We start from the raw sequence: 21,330 nt of genomic DNA on the forward strand, positions 1-21,330 counted from the left end.
CTCAGTCGCTAGGTGGTCACTCCTGGGCTCGTTTCACGGTCTTTGCTCTGCTGTACCATGGTTAATGTAGTTGTTAACCATGAATTCCGCTATCAAACGCGATTTTTAAACAATGAAATTAAAATAACGCAGACGGACAGCTTTAACGGAAGCATGTACCATCGATGAACAACCTCGGAGCTCAAGGTAGGTGTGTCTTCAGAGGTTAATAATTATTATTATTGTTGAAAATCACTTAATCTATGAAAAAAATGAATGAGATTTTTACTTCCGGAACCAGACTGTTGCATAACTGATTGCAAGAGTTTATTATGAAACTGACCAATTTGCACTACTTGGTTCTTGAGTAACCTGGAACAGTGGTTCTCAGCCAGGAGCCTGGGGTCCACTGAGGGTCCTTAGCAAACTCTCAGCAAAAAGGGGGCCACAAGATTACATAATAGGTTATATTATAAAATTAAATGTAGTTGGAATGCTAAAAACAGCTGAAACTCATCTTATTAAGTATTTTATTCTATTGACACTCCCAGTTTCTGGGCAGATGGGGGCCTTTGAATATTGTCTTGGACAATATGGGGGGGGCTTTGGATTCAAAAAGGTTGAGAACCACTGACCTAGATGACCCTGCTTATTGCTCTGTTGAGTGTTAGTTAAATTAGATGTTCCAAGGCAAATAAATGCATTTAAAGGAAAAAAGAGGTCCTGTCACCATAGATGCCAGGAGCCCCAATTTTCCGCCTACATATTTGCCTGGATAACATATTGCCACATTCAGTCTGAAAGAGACAATGACACTGGCATCACATGAGTTTTAATTTATTCTTACAAGATCATGTCAGGTTAATACACATTTGAATTTTGTAAAGCAAACTGAAATTCCAAATTAGTTTTCATATTAACACACTAAAATGTCCACTCACAGTGTCTTCTGTGAAATTATATTTGTACCAAAATACTTACAAATCTGTTGTCTTTGTAGAAACATGTGCATCACAAACGCAAAACTAAAACATAACATTCATAATATTGGTAATGATAACATATGTACTATTTTCTATCATCCCATTAAAAAATATATATTCTTGTGGTAGCTGCTGGCCTGTTTATTTATTTATTTATTTTTGCATCAATTCCCATGAGATCTAGTGCCTCTGCATCCTATAACAATTATAATAATAATAATCATGCCACAAGAACAAAGCATAAATCAACATTTTATGTTGCAACATTATATTATGGCATATATTGATAGGTGACTCACATAAATTGCTATCAGGTTGTTAACGTTAACTGTGATAAAGGCAGAAACTTGTTTCTTGTTTCCAGTAGAAATATTTAAACATCCTTTGTAAAGCAAATTTGCCATAAAGTGTTAAGACTCACTGAAAGTATAACTTGTTTTATTTTTATTTCTGGTTTTCTGACAGCCAGTTACAGTAGCATTGAAACTTTAATTGTAAATAAAACACCTCTTTGTGGAAAAATATTACACAACCTATGAATTGTTGCAAAAAAGTTACTTAATGATTGTAGAGCCGAGGAGGGCGGGGCCGGGCTGGAATGAGACACACCCGGTCCCCAATCAGCCTGATGGGGCGCACGAGGGATAAAGGCGGCCGGGGATGACAGTTCGAGAGAGAGAGAATTGCAGGCAGCAGTACTGTGTGTTTTTGGTTATGTGTTTTTTGTTTAAATTGTTTATTAAATTATTATTTAAGTTGTCACGCCGGTTCTCGCCTCCTCCTTTCCACTGAACCCCCTTACAATGATATTCAACAGAAGAACACAATTATATATTTAAAAAGCTACAGGGCAGTTTAGTGGCTTAAGCTTGCTCTCCTGTATCCTAAAGTGGCTGTAATTATTTGTGCAAGAATGCAAACCGCACAGACTAATCAAAAGCACTTTTGACAAATTATCAAATGTTACAGAAATGTAAACTGTTGTAGTTTAGTCAAACTTTGTCAATGTTTAATTATCTTTTCGAAATAACCCTTCAGACAAGTTTAACTTGAATCATGACGGTGGTGCGCTAACATTTTCAATTCCACTTCAATATGCATGTCAGGATAATTCATGAATATTCTTATATGCTCCACCCACTGGAACCAAATATCTCAGGAGCTGAATATATTGTAACATTGGCCCGGAGGATTTCTCCTGAAGTTCATTATCATCTCCACTGTTTTGAACATATTCAGCTCAAGGTTGTTGTGACTGCACCAGACAGCCAGCTGATCAACCGTCGAGGATGAGGCCGATGACCGTGGTGTCATCTGCAAACATCAGGAGCTTGACAGTGGGGTCTTTTGCAGTGCAGTCATTCATATACTGGGAGAAGAGCAGTGGAGAGAGAATGCATCCCTGAGGAGCACCAGTGCTAATAGTGAGGGTCCCGAACGTGAGGTTCACCAGTCTCACTAGCTGCTGCCTATTTATCAGAAAGCCGGCGATCCATCGACAGATTGGGGTGGGCACAGAGAACTGGGTCAGTTTGGTTGAGAGAAGATCAGGCATGTTGGTATTGAAGGCTGAATTGAAGTCCACAAATAGAATCCTTGCATAAGTCCCAGGTCTGTTGAGGTGTTGCAGGATATAATGCAGTCCCATATTGACAGCATCATACACAGACCTGTTTGCTCGGTAAGCAAACTGAAAGGGGTCCAGCAGGGGTCCATCGATGTCCTTCATTTAGGCCAAAACCAGTCTCTCAAACGACTTCATGACCACAGACGTGAGAGCGACAGGTCTGTAGTCATTAAGTCCTGTGATTTTGGGTTTTTTGGGGACCAGAATGATGGTGGAGCATTTGAAGCAGCAGGGAACTTCACACTGCTCCAGTGACCTATTGAAAATCTGTGTGAAGATGGGGGCCAGATGGTCAGCGCAGACTTTCAGACAGGTAGGTGAAACACCATCTGGGCCTGAAGCTTTCCTAGTCTTTTGTTTCCGAAAGACCCGGCACACATCCTCCTCACAGATCATAAGTGCATATTTAGTAGCAGGAAGGGGGAAGGAGGGGGGTTCCAGGAAGTGTTGGTGTGTGTGTGATGTGAAGATCAGAGCGGGGGAGGGGTGTGAGACTGGGCTTTTTAAACCTGCAGTAAAACACATTCAGTTCATCAACCATTAGTAGACTCTCTACAGAGCGAGGGGGAGGTGTCTTGTACTTGGTGATGCTTTTCAGGCCTTTCCACACAGATGCAGGATCGTTGGCTGAAAATGTTTTTTCAGCATTTCAGAGTAGCTTCTTTTAGCCACTCTGATTTCCTTAGTAAGTGTATTCCTGGCCTGGTTGTACAATATTTTATCCCCATTTCTGTAAGCATCCTCTTTGGCATGACGAAGCTGTCCTGTAAACCATGGTTTATCGTTATTGAATGATAAAATGTCCTAGTAGGGATGCACATATCCTCACAGAAACTAATATATGATGTCACATTATCTGTGAGCTCGTCCAGGTCTGTGGCTGCAGCCTCAAAAACACTCCAGTCAAAGCAGGATTGTAGATCCAGCTCTGCTTCATTGGTCCATCTCTTTACAGTCCTTACTACAGGCTTAACTGATTTTAGTTTCTGCTTGTAGGTCAGGAGAAGATGAACCAGACAGTGATCAGAGGGTCCTAAAGCTGCATGTGGGACAGAGCGATATGCATCCATTAGAGTGGTGTAGCAGTGGTCCAATATATTTCTTTCTCTGGTGGGGCATGTGATGTGTTGTTTGTATTTTGGCAGTTCACGAGTGAGGTTAGCTTTATTAAAATCTCCCAGAATAATGATAAGAGAGTCCGGGTGTTGTTGCTCCATGTCTGCGATGTGATCAGCCAGCTTTTGCAACGCTGCTTTCACGCACGCTTGTGGCAGGATGTACACACTCACCAGAATTAACAAGGAAAACTCCCACGGGGAGTAGAAAGGCTTACAGTTGATGAAGAGCGCCTCTAAATTAGGACAGCACATCTTCAATGCTGTTACATCTGTACACTAACTTTCGTTGGTGTAAAAGCATGTTCCATCGCCTCTCGTTTTCCCTGATGCGATCCGCTCTGAACAGCTGAAAGCCCGGCAGATGTAACACGCTGTCCGGAAAGGCTTCAATCAGCCAGGTTTCCATGAAACACAGAGCAGTGGAGTAAGAAAAGTCCTTATTTGTTTGAGTAAGCAGAAGCAGTTCATCCGTTTTGTTGGCGAGCGAGCGGACATTCGCCAGATGAATACTCGGCAGAGGAGTCCTAAAGCCACATTGACAAAGCGTCACAAGTGCACCGGCTCACTTCACTCACGTGCATCTTTTGGATAGCTTGTAGAGCACTGCTGCACCTCCAAATAAGAATAAAATGTCTGAATAATCAAACACCAGCAAAACATTATCAGGTATGCTCTGCCGAATATTCAGCAGCTCATCCCTGGTGAAAATGATCGGGAAATAGTGACAAAAAACATGACAAACAAACAAAAGTAACAAAAACGCTAGAGAGCTCCATACACGAAGCAGCCATCAGCGGCACCATCTTGCTAGAATATGTATTCTGTATTCTGGAGCTGTACAGGTGTGTGGGGGAGAAGAGCTGCAGCTTAAGATTTTCTCTGAAGACAACTTGCAGACAATGCAGAGCTGACCCAAACAGACACAGGAGAATGATGACAGAAAATTCACTATTTATTTATTACCGGTGTAGTCTGGGACTAGTAATATGAATATGCTGGATTCAGTCGCATTATGCCTTCCTTAAAGTTGTCAGAATGTTCTTTTCCCATAATTAAGATCTTAATTAAAGCTATGTACAGTCACCAACAAAGCATAAAGTCAGATCAAACATTTACACGCTATTTAATTTATATGAAGACTTTGATTTCGGCAGATCTGACTCACGTTTCAATAGCCGCTGTTATTACCGGAAGCAAGTTTACCCTGCGAGGTCACCCACGGAAGTGACAACCACAGAAGTGTGAAAAAGGCTAATTGCATGCCCTTTTGGGGGAACAGGTCATAGGTTGTGTATGTCTGAGGTCACTTACCACTGACTTAGGTTTATTTATCTGTACAATTTCCAGTTTGTTTAAGCCAACTAGTCCCTTATCCTTTACCTGCCATACGTCAGAATTAGCTAAAGGAATCTGTATACAGAGTGGTTTTGGGGTTAAACCCCACATTATCCCTTTGCCTCACTGTGACTCTATAATACAGTGCACAAACAAGCCGGGCAGAAATCCCTCTTAAAAAGCTTACTCCGCAGAGATTCTTAAATTAGCGGTTTTTATGTCTTAATACTTTAGTCTCTCAATGTCTAAGCACTTTATTAGTGATTTCCGCTCTTTTTGGTTGATATGAGACCACATCCATGCAATTTGTTTGTCTAATCATGCATCCCAACCAACACAATCCACCTTGTAAAAACCAAGCATGTTGTGGGAAGGAGTATATTTATTTAAGTGATTATTATTTAGTTAGTTATGATTCATAGCAATCCACACTATAAGACATCTGTCAGCATTTTGAGTAGATTTAAGCTTGTTGATTTTTTAAAATGGAAAAAGTGACACACGTTAAAAAAATCTATTGATTTCTCTCTCTCTCTCTCTCTCTCTCTCTCTCTCTCTCTGTCTCTCTTTATATATATATATATATATATATATATATATATATATATATATATATATATATATATATATCCCATTGACATAAGTTTTCAGACCCTTAACTCAGTACTTAGTTGAAGCACCTTTGGTAGCGATTACAGCCTGAAGTCTTTTTGGGTATGATGCGACAAGCTTTGCACACCTGGATTTGTGGATTTTCTGCCATTCTTCTCTGCAAATCATCTCAAGCTCTGTCAGGTTGGATGGGGGCCATTGGTGGACAGACATTTTCAGGTCTCTCCAGAGATGTTCGATTGGGTTCAAGTCCAAGTTCTGGTTGGGCCACTCAAGGACATTCACACAGTTGTCCCTAAGCCACTCTTGCGTTGTCTTGGCTGTGTGCTTAGGGCCATTGCCCTGCTGGAAGGTGAACCTTCGGCCCAGTCTGAGGTCCTGAGCGCTCTGGACCAGGTTTCATAAAGGATATCTCTGTATTTTGCTGCGTCCAGCTTTTCTTCAACCCTGACCAGTCCCCCAGTCCCAGCTGCTGAAAAACACCCCCACAGAATGATGCTACCACCACCATGCCTCAACGTTGGGATGGTATTGTGCAGGTGATGAGCAGTGCCTGGTTTCCTCCAGACATAACGCTTGAAATTGAGGCCAAACAGCTCAATCTTCGTTTCATCAGACCAGAGAATCTTGTTTCTCACAGTCTGAGAGTCCTTTAGGTGCTTTTTTATGTGTCTTGCACTGAGGAAAGGATTCCGTCTGGCCACTCTGCCATGAAGACCAGATTGGTGGAGTGTTACAGTGATGGTTGTCCTTTTGCAAGTTTCTCCCATCTCCACACATGATCTCTGGAGCTCAAACAGAGTGACCATCAGGTTCTTGGTCACCTCTCTTACCAAGGCCCTTCTCCCTAGATTGCTTAGCTTGGCCGGGCAGCCAGCTCTAGTTAGAGTCCTGGTTGTCCCAAACTTCTTCCATATAAGAACTATGGAGGCCACTGTGCTCTTGGGAACCTTCAGTGCAGATGAAATTTGTAGCCTTCCCCAGATCTGTGCCTCGACACAATCCTGAGTGCTTGGTTAAGTTTATGTTTAAAAATAAAGGGATTTTATTTCTTAGGAACTGTTCAATTTCTTAAAAGGTTCCAGTTTTGTACTTCATACCTTACATACCTTTTTTCATGAGTTACTAAATAAATTATTCACATCTCACTATTCTTATTATATATATTACCATACAAACTTTAAGTAGTTCAATGATTTTAAGACCATGTTGATTATTTCCATCTAGAAGCAGTAGCAGTGTGTGTGTGTGTGTGTGTGTGTGTGTGTGTGTGTGTGTTTGTGTGTGTGTGTGTATATGTATATATATATATATACAGTATATATACACTCACTGAGCACTTTATTACGAACACTATGGCCCTAATAAAGTGCCCGACATGGTCTTCTGCTGTTGTCGTCCTTCCGTGTTAAGGTTTGACGTGTCACTATAATTGTACAGAGTGGTTATCTGAGTTACTGTAGCCTTTCTGTCAGCACAAACCAGTCTGGCCATTCTCTGTTGACCTCTCTCATCAACAAGGCATTTCCGTCCACAGAACTGCCGTTCAACTGGATTTTTTGTTTTGTTTTTGGCTCTATTCTGAGTAAACTCCAGAGACTGCTGTGCGTGAAAATCCCAAAAGATCAGCAGTTACAGAAATACTCAAACCAGCCTGTCTGGCACCAACAATTATGCCACGGATGAAATCACTGAGACCACATTTCTTTCCCCATTCTGATGTGGAAATTAAATGAAGCTCCTGACCCATATCTGAATATTTTATGCATTGCACTGCTGCCAAACGATTGGCTGATTAGATAATCACATGAATAAGTAGGTTTACAGGTGTTCCTAATAAAGTGCTCAGTGAGAATATATATTCAGAATTCAGTATATTTATATATATCAAACTTATGCATTTACAAAATACTTGATTCTTAAATATTCTGATTATTATGTTGAAATCTGTTTTTCAAAAGAAACAATCATGTAATAGACAAAATGCATAGAACTGTCTAAAAAAGTTTGTCTTACTAGTTTGTCTAAAAAAATATTGTCGAACAAGTAAGAATTTTCACTTCAAATAATTTTTGAACCAGTAAACAATAAATAACTGCTCTTTAAAAATTTAAATTAAACAAATAAAAAAACATAAATAAAGCAAAAGCAGAAATATACAATTAAGGCAATATATATGCATTACCACATGCTTTCCTTATATTGACATCTTTAAAGTCATAATAGTATCAAACATGCGATTTCATTATATGTTATATGGTAATGCCATCAATATAGTTCAGATTCCTGTGGCTTCAAAAGCATTTGTTTACTCATTTCTTACTAGCTTTGTATAGCAGAGGAAGTGGTGTGTGGGGACATTAATAATCAGTAAAACAACTTTATTAACCCTCTGTCAGTTTATCCGTGCGGGAGGTGAATGCTTGCTCCCAGTCTCTGCATGTTTGTGTCTTACCAAGAAACCGTTTTTCTGCAAAACACTCATATGCCGCCCAATTGTGTGCACACCTATCCCTGTACTAATTCCCCTGATCCTCTCAGTGTTAAAAAATATAAGTCTAGGAACTGCAGTGGTGAGCACAAACTGTCAGATTAACAAGTCTGAGCACATGATCCTCCACAACATAGTCAGAAGGGCAGGTGCCCAATGAGATCTGATAAGACAAGTGAGTAACACTCTTAAAATTATTTCAGTTAAACACACAGACAAACACACCCACACACACACACAAAATACTTGAAAGAAACATGCACTGCCATCTTGCTTTGAGTTGATAGTGTCCTTTCCATCAAAAAAGAGGCTGAGCATTTAGGTGTCTTGCCCTCAGTCTTAAAGTGCTAACAGAGGATTACTGAGGTAAATGTTGAAAGAGGTTTAGCCACTATGCTTAGGCAGTGCTCTTAATTACATTTCAACAGAGTGTCCAACGTGCAGTTGGACGAGAGATCACAGTGATGTCAGGTAAGGGGGAGGCTTAAGCAGGCAGATAAAGCCAAGCTAATAGAGATAATATCAATCTGTAATTAAAGGTCTTTTTTAGTTAAGACAAGGAGCTGGAACTTGTTGGCCAGGGCATCTGTAGGTTGGCAGCTGGACTGATAGCTTCCCTCAAAGGTGCTAAGACTTCAGAGCTGTGGAATTTCTTGTTGCTCAAACCAGCAGGGCACCTTCAAGTCTCATACTGATTGTTTGGTATGCACAACTGTCAACTTGACAGAGAGCTTGGACATATTCCCATTTCTCTGGCAGAGATTCAAAAGGTGAGTCCACAGTCTGAACACTTCTAGTGTAGCCTTAATATCTCCCTTCACTTTACTTTCTCATCTTTGGGTGCTAGTTACTGCTCTTTATTTTTGGAGTCTATACAATATAATGTTTTAAGGATTTTAAACTGTATTGGATTGAAACCATATTTTATATCTATGCACATTGCACTGAATTAATTGCACTGGAAAAATTTATGTAACACATTGAAACTGTTACTCTTGAAACTTGGAATTGCAATATTTCAAATATGGTTGACTCTTATATAATAAACGGCTTGTGATGATCCTCATTTGTAAGTCGCGTTGGTTAAACGCTTCTCTTATATGATGAAATTAATGTAACTATCCATGAATGTATTTTCTGGTTTAGGCCTATATTTGCACATTATAGAGCACAATCTTTATTTTTACTTTCTTTACATGTTAAAAAGCAATAAATAAATGTTTTCTTTATGTCAAAGAAGTGACCAAGGCACTTTACCCCGCTACACTGCTTATATTCTTGCCAATGCAGTTTATACCTGTCCCAGACTCGTATGTCTACCATTGGAATTGTCTTGTGCCCTTACTATACAAAGGAGTATATTAGACCAGATGATTATTATCTTCTCTACTGTGACCTATCCAAATGTAAGGCTTGATATAAGTCGTCAGCAGTTTTCCCTTAATTTATTCCTTTAATGAGATTAGCCAGAGGCAAATCCATCCTGTTCAAGTCTGTGACTTGGATATGGCATCACTTATCACATGCATGCCAAAAACTGCACAAATTTTGGAAATATGCCCAATACTTTGGTTTCATGTTCCTTGTGTATATGTTTAAGCCTACATTTCATATGGTATTGTTTTGACAATGGTCATTTTTATCTTAAATGCCTTACAGTTTGTATGAATACTGCTTAAAATACATAAATATAGTAGTGTGCGTATTATATTATGTGTTAGAAGGAGCACTGTGTTCATTTACAGACTTACCAACAATTTTCATGCCTGGCATGCAGAGTCAGAAATTTAGAGGGGCAAGGGGTAAAACTGCCACAAAATTTACAAAAATGCCTCCAAATTTCAAAATATGGGAGCAAAAACTGCCCCAGGAATAAATTCCTTGTTAGATATATTATCATACAACATATTAGTTGTTGTTGATTTAATTTTACAGGTAACAACCTAATTACTAAGATTGAAAATGTATTTTCATGAATTGATTACAATTATTTTACATTAAAGGAGAATGTACAGTGTTTTTATATAGTTAGAAAAAAATTGCTCTCATTAAAGGTAAACTTGTCCCTGAAAAAAAATTCCAGGGGTCAAATATTTGCCTTTAATAAAAAAGTTAATTTCTGACACTGCTGGCATGTTACATTTTTATATAAGTGTATGGATTTTGAAAAATTGCGTTAAATTATTCCTGGCAAAAATACGATTTTAAAAAAATGGTTTAAAATAGATTGATTTAAACATGCTTCACTTTGCTAAGTATAATTAGTTTAATTAATGCCATTTTACCAAACTAAACTAATAATTTTTTTGTTTACTAATTTTAACATTTCAATACTCCTTTATTAATTTGAATGAAATATTTCACATTTATTCTGAATTCATAATGTGTATCCTACAGCATTTAAAGACAATTTAATTTAATGGAAATTTTTCATAACTTTTAAAACAACGTGTGTGTGTGTGTGTGTGTGTGTGTGTGTATTATGTATAATTATTACACCATCAGTCCATAATAAACAGATTATTTTGTGTATTAGGCAGAGTTTTGACATGGTTGACAGTGTGTCTGCATGCACCACATTTAACATATAAACCGATTGTATCCCAGATTTATCCCCAAGGTGTTTTTAGGACATCTCTGAGGCTAATGGAGGCTAATAGGCTTAGCACTTAGGGTGTATTGTCCGGTATGCTTACAGGCAAGGTTTGCTGAGGGTAAAACTCTAAACTCTGGGATTACCTCCAACACATCCCTTTAAAGTGCTGTATAGTCAGGACTAAGCTAATAGGATCCGAGGGGGGAATAGGGGCCCTGAAGGTAGTTTGGGGGTTGGCTGACAGCAGGACCGCACTCATACAGGTCAGCAGATGTAGCTAGCAGACTGCTGGACTAACAGGAGGATTACAGGACTCAGATTAGGATGGCTCCTCTTGGAACATAAAGGGTAATACACACAGAGGGAAATCTCTGAGGCTGTTCCGTACGGAATCGTGGAGAATTTATCCAGGAAGAGATCTGTAGATCTAACTACCGCAGCTGTGTAATCATTGCAACAAGGACGTTCTATCAGGTGGAGAAATGGACAGGCACATATTCACTGTGGATGTTTTGTTGTTGTTGTTGTTTTTATTATAGATGAATAATCTAAGAAAATATTACATTTTACTGTACTCCTAAAAAGACTGTTTTTTGTTTGGGAACTATTCGTTCTTTTTTAAAGAGAAACAATTCAGGCTAATAATTTTCACTGGAAATCTACTTCAGTCTACTAAAGAATAAAGAAGTTGACATACTGGTTACAGCCTATATCCTTTTCTCTTTCTCTCTGTCTGGTTTCTTAATCTCAGGCTGACTGGAGCAACGTGACGGATATATTTTGCACCTAAGTGAAGGGAAAATCAAGCAGGAGAAGTAGTGAACAGGTAGATCTACCTCATTAAATGCCATCTATTCTTGATCATTTGTAATATTGTAGTTTAAAATCTAAGAATGTTTGTTGTCAATTCTGATGTAGATGAGAATATTCCAGATTAGTTTCCTTCAAAGTTGCATCTTAAAGGCAACATACAATGACCTGTTAAAATATATTGTATCTGTTGCTTAATGAGCTCTTAAACGTCTATGTTAGGATAGACCAGATATCTTGTTTGTCTTGTGTGACTATTAGTCTTATTACTAGTCTAACAGTGAGTTCATTTTAAATGAACGGACAGCAATCATACTGACAGAAAAGTACCAAAAAAGTACCAAAAAAGTACCATGATATTATCACATTTTTGGACTTGATACCATAGTAATATAGTAATACCATGTTTTATGACCATGTACAATGGTAATATTATGGTTTTTGGACATGTACTATGGTAGTATCACACTGAAAAACATTTGGAGAGGGGTTTACTTAAAAGAATCCTAGGAAACAATTTCCACGCAGAAATTGCTAGTAAATTTAATAGATGAATGGATGGATGGATGGGTAATTTACTAAATGTAGAGGTCATTTGTATGTTTATGTGGACACAGGGAGGAGGCAGTGTCATGACCCCACGTGAACAGCTAAGGAAGATAACAGCACTGGGAGAGCAAGGTGTTCTAGATGAGAAACACTGGTATCGACTGGTCAGTGGAATGTCTGCTGGAGGTGAAAGCTTAGTACAAATAACCAATAGAAGGCATTTATAACAAAATGTTTGTCATGCTCTGTCATTTAGTGGTTTTACAACGGTGATGTACATCTTATATTTAGGACATTGTCAGTGTCCAAAAAAAAAAAAAAAACTTTAACCAGAGCTGATCAGAATCTTGAATGGATAGGATTGAAAAAAAAAAAAAAGCCTTTAGATCCAACAGTTGAAACAACAGATATATTTACAATAACTGAATTGAATGTTGATTTGTTAACACTTGCCTTTGTTTGGATGTGTTGCTCTGTGTGTTGTGCCAAGCAGAGTTGCGGCAGAGGCATGAGCTCATGATGAGGAACCAGATGGCCATGGCTCCACAGATCCTGACTCAGGGGCAGCAGAGATTGCAGGGTGTGCCTGCACAGTTTGATCCCCGCTTCATGGAGAGGTCTGTTAGAATACTCTCTAAACATCAACTCCAAAATGCATAAAACAAAATGATATATAATGAATATAAAGTTGTGATTGGAAGTCGAAATTTGATGGAATTCGATGACAAAAATCCTCTTTTTCTGCAGGGAACTGGTGCAGCCCAATGAAATGGTATCAGCTGACGCTAGACAAATCCACATGGGTACCCATCTTGGTCCACCTCTGCCTCAAAATTCCAATGTTATTCCAGGAAGAGGATACCCTGGAACAGGTTAGAATGTAATAACAGAATGCAATGATACAGAAGACAAGCAAATTAAAGGGATATTTCACCCAAAAATGTAAATTCTCTCATCGTTTACTCACCCTCATGCCATCCTAGATGTGTACGACTTTCTTTCTTCTGCAGAACAAAAACAAGGATTTTTGAACAAATATATCAGCACTGTAGGTCCATACAATGCAAGTGAATGGTGGTCATGAATTTTGAAAGTCCAAAAATCACATAAAGGCAGCATAAATATAATCCATAAGACACCAGTGGATCAATATTTAAGCCCTTTTTTTTACTCCACTTTCACTTCCACATTCTTTTTCTTTTTTTTTTTCTTTTTTTTTGGTGATTTGCATTCTTTGTGCATATCGACACATACAGGGAGGAGAATTTATAGTAAAAAATGACTTTTTTCTGTTTCTCACCCACTCCTGGAGTCATATGAATTAATTTAATGCTGACTTTATGTGATGTGTGGAGATTTAAAATTCTGGTCACCATTCACTTGCATTGTATGAACCTACAGAGCTGAAATATTCTTCTAAAAATCTTCGTTTGTGTTCAGCAGAAGAAAGATAGACATACACATCTGGGATGTCATGAGGGTGAATAAATGGTGAGAGAATTTTTTATTTTTGCATGAACTAACCCTTTAATGCTTTTGGAGGCAAAATATTATGGCAGTACGCAGATATTTTAACCAGTTTGAAAGAAAAAGAGATTTCTTTTTACCCTTTTATTTAAGAAAAAAGGGTAAAATTATGTTCCAGTGACACAAAAAAATATGACCAAAATTTATTCGTGTGGACATGGCCATAGTTTGACTTAGCAGTGTCTAATCGAATAATTCAATGAGAGAAAACGAAGAGCAAATGGAAATATTTAAGATATGTAAGAGCAACCTCTGACCAATACAATTTTCCTCTCGGAATTTGCAGGTTATGCCTTCCTTCCTACTGAAACCATGGAGACAGTTGCAAGACGACAAGAGTTAATTCACAAACAGAATATGGCCAGGTAACTTTCAGTGATTTGCTTCCTATGTTTGCCATTACAATCACACAAAAGTGTCACAAACCTCATAGTTGCTATTAATACTTTAATAAATGTAATTTTATTTCTGAAATGAGGATGGAGATGAATGCTATCCTGCACCAAAAAGAGCTGGAGAATGCCCACCAAAAGGGTCTGATTGGCATGGAGAATCCTATGATGTACCAAGGCATCCAACCCAGTCCCATGGCCTTCAGGGGTCGTCAGCGACTTCCAGATGGACATGATGTGTTCGTCCATCGCACCGCCCTTGAAGACATGCATGCTAACAGTCTCCTCATGTCAAGCCCCTACCCACCAATCAGTACATTGCAAAGGGAGCGAGGGCGCAGGACAGGCAGAAGAGCCACCAATCATAAAAGCTCAGACAGTCACCTCTCACTCCACAAAGGCCAATCAGAAGAGAAGAATGTAGAGCAAAGTCCTGGAGGTGCTTCAGGGGAGGAGAAGGAGGCAGAAGGGAAAAGTGACCTGAGCAATGAGGCCACCATCAGCAAACCAATCCAAACCAAAATAGAAACTGAGCTCTCTTCAGGCAGCAGCAGAAAAAGTTTTAAAGAAGGAGAGCCCGGGATTCGCAAGGCCTGTATTAATGGACAGGAGGACTGTTCAGAAGTCACCAATTGCAATGCCAGCACCAGGGACAAAGATATACCCAATCCTTGCTCAGCTTTCCAAGAAAAGTTTCTGTACCCTTCTGCCACTGGCACATTTACAGGCATGCCCTTCATGCTCCCAGTGCCAGGAAATGGACTTCTACCACTTGGTGGGTTTGCTAGTTCTCCTTATGTATTTCTTTAATGCAGAGCTTGTGTTTAACTGTTTGTTATACAGGTTTTGTCAGCTAACATACATTTGTAAAGGAATGTTCTAGGTTCAATTCAAATTAAGCTCAATCAACAGAATTTGTGGAATAATGGTGGTTACCACAACAACTACAATAGCTCATTTATAAAAATAAAAAAAAAAAAAAAAATAAAATAAAAAAAAGAAGCAAAAATCACAGTTATAATAAGGCACTTACAAAGGAAGTGAAAGTGACCAGTAAGATGTAAACATTACATGCATTAACATGATTTTAGTGTGATAAAATGAGAGACTTACTGCCGTTATGGCATTTACCAGATTACAGGGTTACCAGAGGTATATCGTCATGACAACAAAGTTGTATTACTGGATATAACTTTACACAGATAAGGTTAGTAAGCGATTTGATCACAATACAATCATGTTAACACGTATAATGTTTACATCTTGTGGCTATACCTTGAAACAATGTGTATTTTAATGTTTATGGACTGGCCCCATTCAAGTCCATTGTAAATGCCTTACTGTAACTGCAATTTTTGGAAAATTCCTTTAAGAGTTTGCCTATAAATATAGAAAATATTGCCATATTTTAGCCAATGTGACCTGTTATAATCACTGATATATATATATATATATATATAGAACTGGATCATTGATGCAACGTTAAACTGCCAGAAGGAGGTGAAGCCACCAGAAGTGTTCGAGCGGCAATCTTAGTATGCCCAAACTCTCATAGAGCATCAATGAATGACCGTCTCCGACCTGCGGAATATGACAGTTGCATTTCGCCCTCTAGTAACAATCATGTTTAATGTTTAATTAGCTGTTATGGATAATATTCATTACAAGGGAGGATATATACATGGATCGCGATGTCAGAGCATTCACCTGCCCGGGTGTTCAGTCTATCAGTACAGCACAACGATCACCAAAGGAAGTGGCAAAACTATTCACAAGTTGTAATTTAAGTATGAAAAGCTGTAATATTTGCTTGTTTTGGGGTGACAACAAAAATTTTGGGGTAAGGCAATAGTTGTTGAGATTTTGTGCTGTAGTAAAGACACCTCCACTTAAATCTCCGTGCTCTTAAAGGCACCTCCGCTTAAAACGGCACCTTTACATTTGTGAAGGGCACCTTTAGATTTGTGAACGAAAAGGGCAGAGGCTTGCGCCCCTGTAGCCCCCGTTCTGTGCACGTCAGTGATTTGCGTGTCTCCCTCAGGCACTGCGCATGTGATAGAGAGAGCGCGCTCTCTTATTCAAGAGACTGTGAGAAAAAGGCACTTTTTTGATGAAAACATAAAACAAGTAACTCTGAACAAACACTTCGATGTTCACAATAAATAAGTCTGAAAATGTCTGTTTGTATCTTATCTCGGTTTCAGTGAACTTGTTTACATTCAGCTGATCTGTTTGCTGATGAAGTTTGTTAGTGGTTGATACTGTTTGATTCAGATATACCTAGCTCACTCTGGCTTTCAAGAAACAGGACAAATTCCCGACTTTAAATAAATAAATAATTACATGTGTAGGACATTTGCGTTGTAGGGATGCACATGCAGATTTCAGATATAAAACTGGTGATTGAATGATTAATGTTTACTCACTGAAATGAGATGATTTCCTACTAAGTCAATAGGGACATTGGAATGTTTAGGCATAGCAATATGGTGGTGCAGTGGCTTCACTGATATGACGTCATGAGCAATCCAGTTCTATAAATATATATATATCAGTGGTTATAATATATTTACGTGTTTGATTACACGTTCTGTTTTCTTTGATCAGGGCCTCCTAATATGTTTCTCAATGGAGAAGAGATGTCTTCACAGGAAGATGTTCGCAAGTGGACAGTTGACGACGTCTACAACTTTATCAGTGAAATACCAAGCTGCTCTGAATATGCACAGGTAATTAAATATGCATACCTTGATTTGCAAACAGACAGATCCTTTATAATTTATGTTACAATAAACCTATCAATCTATCAATCTATCTATCTATCTATCTATCTCTCTCTCTCTGTCTGTCTGTCTGTCTATTCATTCTGTTTTTTTATGTCTCATTTAAAACAGACATTCAAAGACCACATAATTGATGGAGAGACATTGCCTCTTCTGACGGAGGACCACCTCCTGGACACACTTGGGCTAAAGCTAGGCCCTGCACTCAAGATACGATCACAGGTACTTGATGGCTTTATACTGCAATAACCTTTAAGTATCAGGATATTGCACCCTGCTACAAAGAGATGTGTGCTTGAGATTTGCAAATTTAAATTAGAGAACTTCAATACTTGAGACTCAAACTGGCGCAAATTGTTTGAGTCACCCTTTTTTGACCCAAAGAATCAAAATAATTAATTTCCTCTTAGACTTAAAATTTGGGCTAGTTGCTCTTCCGGACAGGTTAAATTTGTCAGTGTTAGGGGAAAAAATATACCTAAGATCATCTAATTATACAATGTTTATGTGAAATACATTTTTCTTTGCTGTGCTACTCACCTCAGTAGAGCTGATATGTTTTTAGTTGATGTTAGTAAAGTTACAAAAAAATCTGCATGATTCTGTTAAAGCTGAAGTTTGTCATTTCTGCGACACTAGCGCCACCAAATGAACTTGCTGTTAATCAAACAGTCAGATAGTCACGCCCCCAACTCATGCCATTGGTTGAGTAATGTTGTTGGGTGCGATCTAAGCGGGTCGCTCAAAACAAACAAATTTTCATAGCGCCACAGAGACAGTGTTTACAGTTTTTGAGAAAATTAACCAACTAATGACTTGCTTATAGTGGTCTCTGCATATTAATGTGGGATAGAATAAAGTATTTTAACATTGAAAAAGTTACATACTCCAGCTTTAACAATCATTTGTATTCAAGAATGACTTGCAGAATTTCAAGACAAAATTTAAAATTTGACTTAGCTCATCATAACCTTGTAACTTCCACCATTAACTAAGCCTTGATTTGAGACTTGAAGGCTAAGACTTGGCACTTTACCTTTAAAACACATGTCTGCTACTACAGTTATTCATTCTTCAATATTTTAGGTTAGGTACACTTCTTTCACAGTCACATTCGATTATAATAATCACTGGGATGAAAACCTTCTCTGAAAATAACTCATTAAAAATCATTAGGCGATTCTCACTATCCCTCTCCTTTCAGTTGTCCCGACGGTTGGGTAACATGTTCTACAACATGATGAACTTGCCGCTGCCTGTATCTGGCCTGCAGCCTGCACCCGAGAAAGGTGGGGACAGATCATCAGACATCAGCTCCCCCCTCAACTGTAACAGCATGGAGATGCTCAGCAGTCCCAGGGACACTGAGGCTCTTAAATCTGCAGAGCCTGTAACTGAAGCTGACAATCCTTCTCCGACCCAAATGAGCGAGATTGCCTAAAGAGGGCATGATGAACTACTGGACTATTCACTTTTTTACCTCAAGAATCTGTTGTGATGCCCAATGTATTTGGCCTGACAAACACTTACACGAAGATACGTTTTTAAATATATAATAATGAAACATTTTTAAATATTCATTACAGATAAATTATGCTCTACATAATACAATAGGTTTGCCATTCAGTCTCAAACAATTCATAAGAGTTAGTAAAATTGTCCATGCTGTTCACAATTTTTTCAGCAAATGTGTATTTTTAAATAAGCTAGCTTTATTTTGAAAATATTATTGTATTTTTTTAATTGTATAATTGTATTTTGGTTTTTACTTTAAAATTGCATTATTCTGTATTGTTTGTTACAAGGAAAATTAAAAAGATTCATAAACTCATTTATTTTAGTTTGAAGCATGATTTCAGTGTTTACTGTACTTCTAGCTTTGCCTGCTAACTATCCACGTGAAGGCAGCTGAAACCAGCATAAGCTGGTTGGCTGGTTTTAGCTGGCCATTCTGCAAAGTCAGGGTGGTCAATTGATTGGTTTTAGAGGGGTTTTGGGCATAGTTTCCAGTTAGGCTCATTATAAGCGACTTTTGGGTTGTTTTTTCAGAAAGTCACTTGTAAATATGGGCAGTCCAGTTTTTTTTGGGGGGGGGGGGCTTATTTCCAGTATGCAGTCGCTGTTTTCTGGGCTTGCTGCGGTTTATAATCACATTGAATTATGACTCACCACAAATAGTTGCTGTGGTCAGGGTGGTTAGTTGACTGGTTTTAGAGGGGTTTTTGGCATAAGCCCCTTTCCCACCTACAGTCCCGGTACTTTTACCTTAGTCACTGTCTAGACGAGAACTCTTACAAGGAACAGAACACCGATGGAGACTTTTCCTCTTTTGCATTTGCACTCACAAAAGTAACCCCTGTAGTGACGTCTTCTAGTATCAACCATTTTTCTTCTGATGTTGTTTGCACAAGCAATTCAATAGCAATAATAACAACAAAATCTACAATCAACGGAGGACACCAGGATCGGAGCTATACTTTTGTTAGGGTGGTTTAACACAAACTTTGGCTGCAATCGAAAATGTAGACAGCTGCCTTGCTGCCTAACTGACAGCCTTTAAAGAAGAATGGATGAACTCTTAAGGACAGGGGCGGATTTAGGCATGGGCGACATGGGCAGCCACCCAGGGCGTGAGGGAGTCTGACTTGTTGGTCCAGCACATTCCATAGATGCTCAATCGGATTGAGATTTGAGGAATTTGGAGGCCAAGTCAACACCTTGAACTCTTAGTCATGTTCCTCAAACCATTCCTGATCTATTTTTACAGTATGGCAGGGCGCACTATCCTGCTGAAAGAGGCCACTGCCATCAGGGAATACTGTTGCCATGAAGGGGTGTACATGGTCTGCAACAATCTTTAGGTAGTTGGTACGTGTCAAAGTAACATCCACATGAATGCCAGGACCCAAGGTTTCCCAGGAGAAAATTGCCCAGAGCATCACACTGCCTCTGCCTGCATGCCTTCTTCCCATGGTGCATCCTGCTGCCATCTCTTCACCAGGTAAACGATGCACACGCACCTGGCCGTACACATGATCAAAAAGAAAACATGATTCATCAGACCAGGCCACCTTCTTCCATTGCTCCATGGTCCAGTTCTGACGCTCACGTGCCCATTGTAAACGCTTTCGGCGGTGGACAAGGGTCAGCATGAGCACTCTGACCGGTCTGTGGCTATGCAGCCCCATATGCAGCAAGCTGCGATGCACTGTGTGTTCTGACATCTTTCTATCATGGCCAGCATTATGTTTTTCACAATTTGTGCTTCAGTAGCTCTTCTGTGGGATCGGACCAGACAGGCTAGCCTTCGCTCCCCACGCGCATCAATGAGCCTTGGGCGCCCATGACCCTGTCGCCGGTTCATCAGTTGCCGTTCTTTGGACCACTTTTGGTAGGTACTAACCACTGCATACCGGGAACACCTCACAAGACCTGCCATTTTGGAGATGCTCTGACCCAGTCATCTAGCCATCACAATTTGGCCTTTGTCAAAGTCGCTTGCCCATTTTTCTTGCTTCCAACACATGAAATTCAAGAACTGACTGTTCACTTGCTGCCTAATATATCCCACCCCTTGACAGGTGCCATTGTAACGAGATAATAAATGTTATTCACTTCACCTGTCAGTGGTTTTAATGTTGTGGCTGATCAGTGTGTTATTTCTGTTAAGGGAATTGTAAAATTAGCGCAATCCTTTGAGTAGCAGGCTAGCAGAAACAAGTTTGTTCACAAATGGCAGCTGCAGACTCCTTGTGTTTCTCAATGCTTTGTGCGTCATTGGTTTTTGATCAATCACTGACTGCAGCAGCTCCCACAGTCCCACTATGCCCCCAAAAGTACCCACCCCGGAGTAGGAGCTAAAAATGTTCCTTAAAACAGCTACAAGGAACTATAGTTCCTTAGATGCAAAAACGACGACAAGTACTAGTCCTGGGGGAAAGTACCTAAAACGGGCTTTAGTCCCTGCATTGGGAAAGGTTACAATTCCACTCATTATAAGTGACATTGGGCTTGTTTTTTAGAAAGTCCCTTGTAAAATTGGGTAGTCGATTATTAGGTTTATTAGCACATAGCACAAAAAAGTATGACAGACCACAGTATGGCCGGTCTGGATGAACAGCTCAAACCAGCTAAGACCAGCCAACCATCTTAAGCTGGTTTTAGCTGGAGGGTTTCAGCAGGGAATGCAAAGCTTTTACTTCAGTCCTCCTGAATCCTGAATGTACTGTCAGTGCCCACTTTACTGAATACCCTTTCTTTATCTGTACCCTTTATATACTTTATTTATTGTTATTTTTTTAGATACCTGTGTTTGCAATGTCTCATGATCCCACGATATAGCCTTCGCCAAAGCATTTGTGAAAAGATGTAGAAATTAAAACTTAATTGGATTTACTGAACAAGCACCAACTTAGATGGCAGTATTCATTCAAACAAAATTTGAAGCTGGCAAACGAAGAAGTGACTGATCGCGGTCTGTTCGGTATTATCGCGAGATTTCCCCCCTCCCTGCTCCGTTCGTGACCAC

At 39.2% G+C, this 21,330-nt stretch overlaps 1 protein-coding gene across 4 annotated transcripts; it reads left to right on the forward strand.

Annotated features, from left to right (window-relative positions):
• Positions 1-8,496: 8,496 nt before the first annotated feature.
• On the forward strand, positions 8,497-18,876 carry LOC127442831 (sterile alpha motif domain-containing protein 7-like). 4 transcript variants are annotated; one of them, XM_051701046.1, is made up of 11 exons: positions 8,497-8,616; positions 8,696-8,915; positions 11,493-11,567; positions 12,169-12,286; positions 12,594-12,717; positions 12,848-12,972; positions 13,914-13,992; positions 14,106-14,794; positions 16,627-16,748; positions 16,914-17,024; positions 18,007-18,876. In XM_051701046.1, exons 4-11 carry the CDS (start codon positions 12,184-12,186, stop codon positions 18,241-18,243), a joined length of 1,590 nt encoding a protein of 529 aa, XP_051557006.1. In that variant the 5' UTR covers positions 8,497-8,616; positions 8,696-8,915; positions 11,493-11,567; positions 12,169-12,183; the 3' UTR covers positions 18,244-18,876. The 4 variants fall into 4 exon arrangements, with proteins under 4 accessions (XP_051557006.1, XP_051557009.1, XP_051557008.1 ...); XM_051701049.1 differs by having other exon boundaries at positions 12,169-12,264; XM_051701048.1 differs by having other exon boundaries at positions 8,604-8,915.
• Positions 18,877-21,330: the final 2,454 nt, after the last annotated feature.

Source organism: Myxocyprinus asiaticus, chromosome 6 (assembly GCF_019703515.2).
Source record: "Myxocyprinus asiaticus isolate MX2 ecotype Aquarium Trade chromosome 6, UBuf_Myxa_2, whole genome shotgun sequence".
In the NCBI taxonomy this organism is placed as follows: Eukaryota; Metazoa; Chordata; class Actinopteri; order Cypriniformes; family Catostomidae; genus Myxocyprinus; species Myxocyprinus asiaticus.

Excerpts from the sequence above, each read along its gene's own strand:
- LOC127442831 (XM_051701046.1), top strand. The coding sequence starts at position 12,184 with ATGACCCCACGTGAACAGCTAAGGAAGATAACAGCACTGGGAGAGCAA. Across the intron at positions 12,287-12,593 it reads CAGTGGAATGTCTGCTGGAG|AGTTGCGGCAGAGGCATGAG; the intron begins GTGAAAGCTTAG and ends TGTGCCAAGCAG. Across the intron at positions 13,993-14,105 it reads CACAAACAGAATATGGCCAG|GATGGAGATGAATGCTATCC; the intron begins GTAACTTTCAGT and ends TTCTGAAATGAG.